Source organism: Tigriopus californicus, chromosome 8, assembly GCF_007210705.1.
Source record: "Tigriopus californicus strain San Diego chromosome 8, Tcal_SD_v2.1, whole genome shotgun sequence".
Lineage (NCBI taxonomy): Eukaryota > Metazoa > Arthropoda > Copepoda > Harpacticoida > Harpacticidae > Tigriopus > Tigriopus californicus.
In genome coordinates, this window is record NC_081447.1 from 7,698,029 (window position 1) to 7,708,286 (window position 10,258).

A 10,258-nucleotide genomic window follows, 5' to 3' on the forward strand; every position below is an offset into this window, starting at 1 on the left:
ATGGGGGTGCCATTAGCCTTGTTGGTGCTCCTGGTCATGTGGCTAAAGTTTGCTTCCATGGTGCGCAACGGATATTTCACCGAAGACCCGCCAACCATTACGGTAGAAGAGGCTTATCTTGACGCAATGCTCAACGACGAATTCGAAATCATCGATCCTATTGAAGAATGTGATTCATCCGATGAGACACTCGTCACTGAAAGTGACGGATCCGCCAAGAGAGCACTGAACACCCCGTCCTCCAAGAACGAACTGAATGCTTCTCCGACCTCAAAAATGGAACCAAAGAAGGACATTTAGAGAGCCCTTGGGATCTAGTCAAACTTTTTACCAGGGTGGCAATGCACACGTCAGAACTGTTCGACGTTATAAGCAGAATTACCATTTTACATACAATATTATTCAAGCACAAATTTCCCATTGTGATAATAAATCTTGATCTTGCCAACAGATACTGCTGAAGTGAAACAACATCATTTGAATGCCAGTCTTTTAATGAGAGTGATTGACGTTAGATAACGAAGCTGGGGAACAATCAGAATCGACAACAAGAGTCATTTACCCACTTGCCCCACTTTCATTCGAACATATACAAAACGGGGGAAAGAGTTTTCACCCTTAAGGGGTAAATCCTAATTGCATTGGGTTCAGTGCAAAGACAGACGATAAAAATGCTCATTTCTTTGGTGTATACTTCCGATTCAGAAACAGAAAACTGAAAATTTTGGGAGAGTTGAAGAAAACGGTTTTGTATCAGAAAAAAGAAGCATTTGATCAGATCTCATTGATGATAACTAACTAGAAGATTTCAACCTAAGGTTATATACTTGGTCGGCAAAATTGCCCAACGCAAGTGCATTAGTAGACCATTGTGCGTTTTGCAATTTCTTGTAACAGTTACTATCAACAAAACATTGTATTACCATTTTTTGGAGAAAGAGGAGGAGATGAGGCATAGTATTTAGCGCAGTTGCATGGCTTGAGAGAGGCCCCTTGTTATGGCCTACTATTGGAAATATTTATGGATGATGCCATCATGCCAGGGTTCTTTGACTGGCCGAGGCTTAACTCTGACCCTCGCACTCGCAGTTGAAAATATCAACCATTGCAAGGATCACTGAACTGTTTCAAAACAAACTGACTGGAATTCTAATATTATGATTTTGAGTCATGAGCATAACAATAACTACGTTTATCAGAAAACAGACGGTATTGCAAAATACATATACAGCACAATTTAGACCAGGCCTGACTGTAGGTTATTCTCGAAGCTATGCAATCTTTTATATCAGTGACTCAGATTGACGTCGCAATTATTGGGTTCTGTGGATAGATAAGGCTATTAACATTCAGCAGCACAAGAGGCCTTCGCTGCAAAACATTAATTATCCTGAACAGGTCCTTTTCTTTGGCCCATCCATCATGTATCCAAATAATAATCCCAACCCACCCAACAACCAATGGGTACCGCCTTCAGACCAGAGCAATTTCCCTGGGTACCCGCAGATGCCGCAGGGATCTTGTGGCGAGAATCAACCAGGGTCTCATTTGAATCCTGTCCAACCGCAACCTGTTCCTGAAGGACAAATGGGAGGCATTCCGTCGTCACCTTGGATGGTTAACGGGAGCGGGGAAAATGTACATCACCCGTCATCCGGGTATGGCAATGGATATCCAAGTGCTCCTACCTTCAGCTCTACCAGTTCCCCGTTTCAAACCCACACTGGTTCACGAGCCACAACGGGTCCACCATTCCAAATGGGCCAGCAACCACAGGGGGGCCTACCATTCCAAATGAGCCCACAATCTCAGGCGGGCCCACCATTCCAAGGCGGTGCACATCCTCAAATGGGCTCACAATATCCAATGGGTCTACCTAGTTACGGATTGAGCCCTATCAGTGGACCTATGGGTCCTCCTCCCGGGGCAAATCCCGTTAAAGCGGGCTTAATTGGTTTGCCAAATCCGGCTGCATCTCCTTCAAGGGCTGTCGGGTACTTACCCATTCACAAGAAGAACAAGCCCCCTGGCATGAGTGACAAGGAATGGAAGAAGGAGATGAAAACACAAAAGCAGGCCGCCAAATTAGGACAACCCGTGGGATGTGTCTCAGTTGGAGGGGTACCTGTGAGCCAAACCACTAGCAAGAGTAAGAGGGGCTAGATCCATCATATTTGAAACTGATTCCCACCTGGCAAGCAGAAATGCAACAAACATGTTTCAAAGAAAATGTAAAAAGATGTTTTATTTTTCCATACGATGACATTGACGATCGATTTGGTAGGGTGATACTCACAAAGGTGGTATATGTTTAAACGCATGTATAACTATCTCGTATGAGAGTAAAGATCGATTCTGGCTCTCATTTCTATGACACTATTTTCATCTAGCATGGTCTAGCTACCAAATTACAAAGCCAAGGTAACGGAATCGACATGGGGTGAAATTTAATGTGCCAGACGGTGACAAAGACTCTGAATCGTCTTCACTTTCTTGGCACATTGATAGTGTTCTTTATGACAAATGCACCTTTTCGTCATCGTGAAACGTCACATTCTTCGGTACATAAATGAACTAAGTACTGATCACTGGAGTAAATTGTATCATCATCAAGAGAAGTAGTAGCAGAATCATCAAATTGGTGAGGAAAAGAAAGAGAGATCAATAATCACTGGAAAAAGTTTCATCCGTCCAGATATGCTCTTCGTCACTTCTTTCGATTGGCCTTTTCGGCCTTCTTCAATAAGCTATCTTTCCGCTTGCGTTCCTTTTCCATCTCCTTCTTGTCTTTGTCGTAGAGAGCCTTGAGTTCTTTGATCTTTTTTCTGACTTTCTCCCGTTCACTTTTGTTCGTCACACCCAAATCGCGGAGCCCGTTGTTATCCAGACAGAGAATGTCTTCATCACTGAGCTCGCTATCCATGAAATAAGTTAAGTAGTGTCGCATTTCCATCGCCAATAGCCACTGGCACAGCTACAGATATAGAAAAAAACCAATAGTTTCAGGGACGAGTTTATACACATGACAACATAGTTTGAACCCTCATGGTTCTCTTAGGTTTGTATCAGTTATACTCTTAAGACTTTAAGTGACACTTTTCGATCTATGGAAAGCGCAAATAACTTTTTCTGTTCCCCCCCTCACCCCCCACCCCCACTACAAAAAACCAACCGTTGAGGGTCAAAAAAGAGCAATAAGTCATTTAAAGCAAAGTGCTTTCAATAGTCTTGAGAGCACAACTGAGATACACGTATCAAACAGCAATCAAGTTCGCTGCAGAACATGCCGTACCTGTTCTTTCACCATTTGCACCATCACGGATGATTGACTATTCAAGGGTCGATCATTGCGCCCGTGGGAATTTGGATCGGATCCGGCTGCATTAGACCTGAGACTGTTGTTACTGCTTCCCGTTCCTGAACCTCGAGGCGAGTTGGATTGGGGAGCTGGTGGACCGGATAACATGGGTACATGTGGAGGCGGGACGGGCACTGACACCGGAATCCCCCCATGACCCGTGGAAGAATGAAATGAGGTTCTGTATTCGGGAGGAATAACGCCGGCATCGCTTGGTTCTGAAAACAAGTAAAATCCGTCAGCATGAAATTCACCATTAATCGATGTTTAAGACAGGAAACCAACCCCAGCGAGGAGGAGAAACATAATCCCAAAGGTTAAAAATACTAGTACTGAGAGCGAGCGTTTGAGGAACGGTATATGAAAATAAATTGTAAGTGCCACAATTGCTATAATCATACCAATATGTGAGGGTTTATAGGCCAGTGATTGCTTTTGGTGATAAGCAGCTTGCTGTTGTTGATGGAGCATCATTTGCTGATATTGGTATTGCTGTTGCTGAGCCTGTTGGTGGTGCTGCTTTTGCTGTAGCAACAACTGTGCCTGGGACGTGGGAATCTGCTGAGGCTGGTGATGATATGGCTGACTCTGACTATGAGGATGAAGTGGAGGAGGTCCTTCTCCTGCATAGCCTTGAGCCGATGTGTGATGATTGCTGCCATCAACACCACTACTGTTACCGCTACCATTGTTATTAATATTATTATTGCTGCTAATTGGCTGATGTGACGGTGGAGGTGGAGGTGGCGGAGCCTCCATGTGAGTCCTAGAAACGATAGGTGCGGCTGAGGCTGCACCAGATGACACAGGTAGACGAACATTGTGCTGGGGGTGGTAGGGACTATGTGGCGGTGGTAAGGCGTGCCCCATATGGGCACCTATGCTAGCTGGATGAGGTACCACCTGAGGACTATTACTGACATACACGGTCTGCACGGCGTTGCTTGAAGATGAGGAGGTGGAGGAAACTGTTGCTCCGAACCCCGGATGCGGGTAGTTTGGGTACGGAGGCGGAGCTCGCATTTGATGGAGCGACTGCTGAGTCTGTTGGGGTTGCTGCTGAGCTTGACTTGGGCTGGGGAATCGAATGGGAATAGGGTGGGATATTTGGTGCTGAGAGGAAATATGTTGGTGCAAATGCGGGTTACTTGGCGGGAGGCCAATTTCATTGTAAGCCGAATTAGGGGAATGTTTCTGCGCGATAACAACCGAATGATGCGGATTCATGGCATGGATGTGTGGAGGTGTGGCCTGATTCGATCCCAAAGACGACGAAGACGATGATGACATGTTGGTAGAAATTGGTGGCGATATTTTTCGCACTGTTTAGAAAATCCAATCGAAAAAGATGATTTGGAGAAGAGAAAAAGAGAGAGACCAAGGTTTTAGTCAAGGTTGAACGCGAACACACAAAACAAATCATACACTGGGCCGAAACATTAAAAGAAAACGTTAATGAAAATCCCACAAAGCTATGGAAACCCCTTTGAAGTCTACGAAAATGGGACAAACCGCAATGCGCCCACCCACCCAGGAATGAATAACTTAAAAGACACGTGTCTCACCATTATCATTTGCTACTTTGACGGCATGCTCCATGCTGGTTATAATGCTCTCAGGCACAAAGGCATTGGAATCTCCGTGCACTGCAGCCGATGGACTGTCTTTGCTGTGGCCACTTCTTCGACGTTCTTCCAAGCGTGACTTCAGTTGATCTGCCATGGTCACACCCCCAGATGCTCCCGGGGAGGTCCCGAATCCGGGTAAGGCCACCGCTCCTCGAGGCTTGCTCCACGTCGGGGAAGCAGTGGTGGGTGTTGAGGAGGCAATTGGAGCTTTTTCTTGAAGCGGTGAGGAAATAGGGAGATTCTCATACGTCGACTGATTCTGACCGTTTTGAAATTCGCCCAGATAATCCGGTCTCATGAACTCGGGTGGATGGCTTGGCAAAGGCATTGGAGCTTTACCGAAATGCTGACGAACTGCCGTGACTTGAGTAACCGTGGCATGGTAACCACTATCACTTGTCGGTAAACCTTCATGAAAATCATCCGACCCGTGATTCATCTCCGTAACGCTTTCAATCTGAAAAATATGTCAATTTAAAAGATTAAGGCCAGCCGTCAACATTATTGTCAGGCATGATCAATCTTCGCATCGGAGATCGTATTGTAGCTTACTGTGCTGGAGGCTGATAAAGAACGTCTTAAGATGCTGGTGCGAAGGGCGTCCATAGAAGGCTTGCTCCGATTGGAGAGTGCACTTTTTTGGACCAGCTCTGCTTTGGATTTGCTGGCAGAGATGTCTAGCAAATCGTGTGACGGGAAGAGCTTGTCCAGCTCTTCTTTGATGGGTCCACTACTACTGATACTGATGTCCTCTAGCTCGGTTTCCGAGATGTCTTCGTCCAAATGAAGACCCATGGACATGGACTGCAAAACATAACGGCATTCAAATTCAATCGACGAAAAACACATTAGTAGCCATTGAAATGCAAACGTAAACGACCGAGAAAAAATTAAAAGTCCACATCTAGTGTACATACAATTACATGGACAGACCAAACTAAAAACTAGCCATTGAGAACTACCTTGCACTTGTGGCAAGAGTCTCTAAAGAGCCAGTCGACAGGATGGAAATTGACAGGTCGTTCGATCAAACATAGGACGCAGTGCAGAAAATAAAACAAATTGTCAGGAGGTTTTAAATAAAGTTTATGCAATTGGTTTTGCTTGTAAACGATAAATTGAAAAATATTTTTTTTGTTTTTTTTGGTAACGATGAGTTTTTTACCCGCCACACTTACCTGTCAAAGGCTTACTAAACAAGAAGAATCGATCTAAATTGATTTTACGAGGTCGTCAAATATGGTAGGATGTACTGAGTTCTTGCAATTTTACAACGCTTGAAAGCAATTTTCAAGACTTCAATTAGAAGCCTCGAATCGATGAATTTGTATTAATCAGCAACAACTAACAAACAGCAACAGTTTGGGTTCGCGCTGTTGAGGTTTCGAAAGGTCAATCACTAATTTGATCACAATAAAGCAGACGAAAAAAATTGAATTACGAATAAGCGGAAGAGCGAACCAATGAAGCCACTAAATACAAAAATGTAGTTGTGAAGTACTTAAAGGAAGATTCGAAAAGGTATCCAAAGTCTTCTCAACTTTTCTCTCAAGGGTAGTCTAATGATTAGATTTGTAACAGGGAATGATGGCATTCTTCAATTCCAATACATCTTCGAATTAAAGACAAAAAAACCGTGTTCATCTTACTTGGCTTTGACTAGAGAAATCCGGATTGTTAGCCTTGGTTAATAGACTATCCTCATAGGGCAGTCTGACGGGCATTCCGGCGTTTTTCTGGGTGTTCACAAGCTCTTGTTCGAGCTGGATCACGCGATCCGTGAGCAGACGGTTCTGCTCTTGCAATTGAAGTGAACGGAAGCATTCGTGGCGTTTCAAGCCGGCAATCACCTTCTTAGCTTGAATATATTTCCGACGTAGCTCTTCGAATTCGCGCTGTAATAAATTTTGATCAAGTAAATTGTCAAGTAAAATATCTAGACCAGATAGGTCCAGATAATACCGGCAATATCTTACCTCCAGAGCTTCTTTGGCAGTCCTGTCACTCTTCTCAGATGTAGGACTTTCTTGGTTTGAGCTAAGTTCCTCCTCTTCTTTCGAGATGTCGGTTAACTGAGATGAAAAATCATGTAGCATTATTTTAATGTGACAAATAAGCAAAACAACTAATTGTTAACTTCCAATTATGCCTTTCAATTTCGATAGACTTACTTTGGATTTGATGTGATCCATTTCCTCTTCAATTTCCGTGTTCCTGGTTTGAGCCTGAAACCGAACCGACATTCAGTTTCTCCAGTCTAAAAAACTCATTCCGATTCCTCTCTATAAATAATCGAATTACCTCTTCGAGCTTGATCTTCAGCAAATTGATGTCCTCAGGACTGAAATTGGGTAGGTTTTGAGCGTCGTTTAAACTCTCCTTGCCGAAGACCATGTTACTGGATTCCACGTCCGGCGTGGTGGCCAAAGTTTTATCATCTTCTTCCTCCTCGTCATCTTCGTCCCGTTCCTCGGCCTCGTCGAAATCGTTGAGGAAATCATTCTGTCCCTCCTGAGGTTGAATGGTATGCTCTCCTTCGACTGTACTTGAATTGGTGATGGAGGTTTGATCCTCACTTGAGTCCAGACTGGCTTCGCGTTCCAATTGAGCCATGAGCTCACGTTGACAATCCGCTCTCTCCTTGTCTGCCTGATTGGTAGAAAAAAAATAAGTCCATTATTCAGTAGTTCTTCAAACTTTCAATTTTCAAAATTAGATGTTGCTATCACATTGCTATACTCTCACCCAATAATCCTGATACTATAGGTAACGAATGAAGCGTGAAAAATAGTAAAGATGATTACCAATAACAACTGTTAACGAAACCTATTGAATTCATCCGAGCAGCTAGTTGATACGCTTACCCATGATTCAGAGTCCTCGTCGTCATCCTCTGGAGCGGCGGGCTTATAAGAGAGACAGCAAAATATTCCAATGTCAATGCTCTAAGACTCCGTTTAAGGTCTAATGGGAGGTTAAGATGCTGATCTCATTCTTACAATACAATCCAAAAGATCGAGAATGCCTGCCCACTCTGATTTGCCATCATTAATGCGTACCCCAAACTTGGATGAGCGCAATGACAAAGCAAAACGTAAATGACTTTGGCAAGCAGAAATGAGGGATGGTGTCCTCATCCACCCTTCCCATATCCAGCAAAAACTTGAGAGATCAGCCGAAATTACTCTTGAGATTATCAATGGATGGATTGGAATGGCAAAGAGCCCTTGAATCATTACTCGTTGACACGTTAACATTCAAAATATTGCTTCAGCCTATTGACAAAAAGGTCAAGTTTGAACCACAACTTAGGTACAAGCTCTGTACTAGATTTAAGACCTACGCGTCGATCGTTTTTCAAGGTATCGGTGGATGAATGATCCAACGAGATTACATGTGCTTACCTCGAGTGACTGTCGGACAAGTTGTGCAACCTCACTATTTTCCGGATCCTTGTCACGACCAATGATGAATTGTACAGTTCCCGATGTGTTTCTCAACACAGACGCTGCATACACTGGGTCACACACCACAAGAATTACCATCCACTTCAATGATTTGATCGTTAACTTGAATCCGTCCATCTCGGTGAGCCAGCCCATTGGGCGTGATGGTCTTGATGAAGATGCCGAGTTTTTCCAGACCTGCATCCGCACCAACACCCATGCCAATGATGCTCAGACCTAATCCGTCCTTGCCTTTGTTCAGATTCACCGGAAAGGTGTCCATTTTCTCCACCCGTTTCTCAAGCTCATATTCCGCCGATGCGGCCACCGGATCCACATCTTCATTTCGACGATCGTATTCGTCGACGCCGAAGGTGGAAAACTGGCGAATTCCTTCGGTCGAGAACCGCAGCTTACCCGGGCCTTGTAGAAATTGTCTGGCAATCGTTCACGGGCCGAGCTCTCGTCAATAGCTGCGATTTCAAACCAATAATGACCGTCAGAGAAGTAGTGAACCCCACTCTTTTGGTCGTGGTGCACTTCGTGGATCTTCTCGGGTACGAAACCTGTCGCAATTCCCGACGCGTTAGACTTGGTCTTGGTTTTGGGTTGCTGAACAGAAGATTCATCTGACACATAATCTGAGCTGGCAGGCTCTTGAGACTTGGAACGGTAGACCAAACTGTCCAGCTTATCCAGAGCCGATCCAGTTTCAGGAAGATGAGTGTCCACCTCGTGTTTCGTGGATGCTGTTAAGGTGTAAGATTCGATTGAACTCCCAATATCGGACGAGATGCCATGTTCCTCTTCTTTGGACTCAAACGGAAGGGGTGGTAGCTCTTTATCCGGAGCGACAGTAAGGCCACGACCTCCTTGGCTTGCTCATCAGAGAGCCGCTTCTCGCTCAGTTCTGTGCTCAGCAACTTCTCCGCCTCAGTGGGTGTCATGTTGTCGACGGAGCCATCAATGGAAGCGTCTGGAGGGAAGCAGTGGAATTGCGATCATTCGGTCCGCCCATAGTAATGGGTGTGTTCCGAAAACCCCTTCATTGTATCCAATTTGACCACTGGAAATGGTGGGATCAAACTGAATCTCATCTTGAAAGTCGTCGCTTTCAGAGGACCCGGAATCGATGCGCTCCCGACTCTCATCATGGTTGAGTCGAATAACGGTCGTACTGGCCTTGCTAGAGCTTTTATCACTGTTATCATCGGGGGAGAAATTCTCGCTGGCAGCCAGACTCGCAGGAGGTCCGTACCTTGAAGACAGATTGAGCCTGGTTGGTTTTTCGACCACGATTCGATTCACGGCCTCAGCCATGTTGACCTTGAAAGCGGGAGTATCTGGGTTCTTTTGACTCCCCGATAAAGTGAGCTCGTCCTCTTCCTTTACTAAAGCTTCCGAAAGGTCTTCATCCACAAATGGAATGGAGCCCTCAATCCGAGTTCCATTCGATCTGGAGCTGGAGCTGGAGCTGGATTTGGATGAGTTTGAAGTGGATGACGCATCACTTGTTCGACGCTTAGGACCTTCTAAAAGTTCTTCAATTTCTTTCTCGTCAATGACATCTACCCCAGAGGTCAGTTTCTCGAACTCCTCCTCAAACTTCTGGCTTTCGGCAGGTTCGAGGCTGCGAAACAGTGCGGTCTCGTCAATGGGCGGCTGATCCTTCGACTGAAGCGCAAGCTCACATTTTTGATGTTGCTGGTTGGCATCACTTTGAATCTGGGTGTTGCGGGTTTCTACCACTTCACACTTTGTTGTCACATTTGGATTACTTGCAGATACTTCATAGATTCTGGTTTGATTGGCCGAGGAGGATGAAT

The 10,258-nt window shown here is 44.9% G+C and overlaps 2 protein-coding genes across 2 annotated transcripts in view; one reads left to right on the plus strand and one right to left on the minus strand.

The window, feature by feature from the left end:
• LOC131884723 (uncharacterized) lies at nucleotides 1-454 on the plus strand (the record flags this gene model as incomplete). The annotated part of the gene is given in 1 exon segment (XM_059232587.1): nucleotides 1-454. A coding segment is annotated over 1 exon segment (300 nt), but the record flags the coding sequence as incomplete, so codon positions are not given.
• A 2,131-nt stretch (nucleotides 455-2,585) lies between these two features.
• LOC131884711 (uncharacterized) overlaps nucleotides 2,586-10,258 on the minus strand; it is a gene marked incomplete in the record, with an annotated part of 24,790 nt that continues 17,117 nt past the window's right edge. Inside the window, 10 exon segments of the mRNA XM_059232571.1 lie at nucleotides 2,586-2,974; nucleotides 3,293-3,576; nucleotides 3,760-4,680; nucleotides 4,924-5,443; nucleotides 5,539-5,790; nucleotides 6,636-6,881; nucleotides 6,963-7,058; nucleotides 7,158-7,211; nucleotides 7,288-7,635; nucleotides 8,391-8,414. Coding sequence (XP_059088554.1) covers nucleotides 2,708-2,974; nucleotides 3,293-3,576; nucleotides 3,760-4,680; nucleotides 4,924-5,443; nucleotides 5,539-5,790; nucleotides 6,636-6,881; nucleotides 6,963-7,058; nucleotides 7,158-7,211; nucleotides 7,288-7,635; nucleotides 8,391-8,414 — 3,012 coding nt within the window.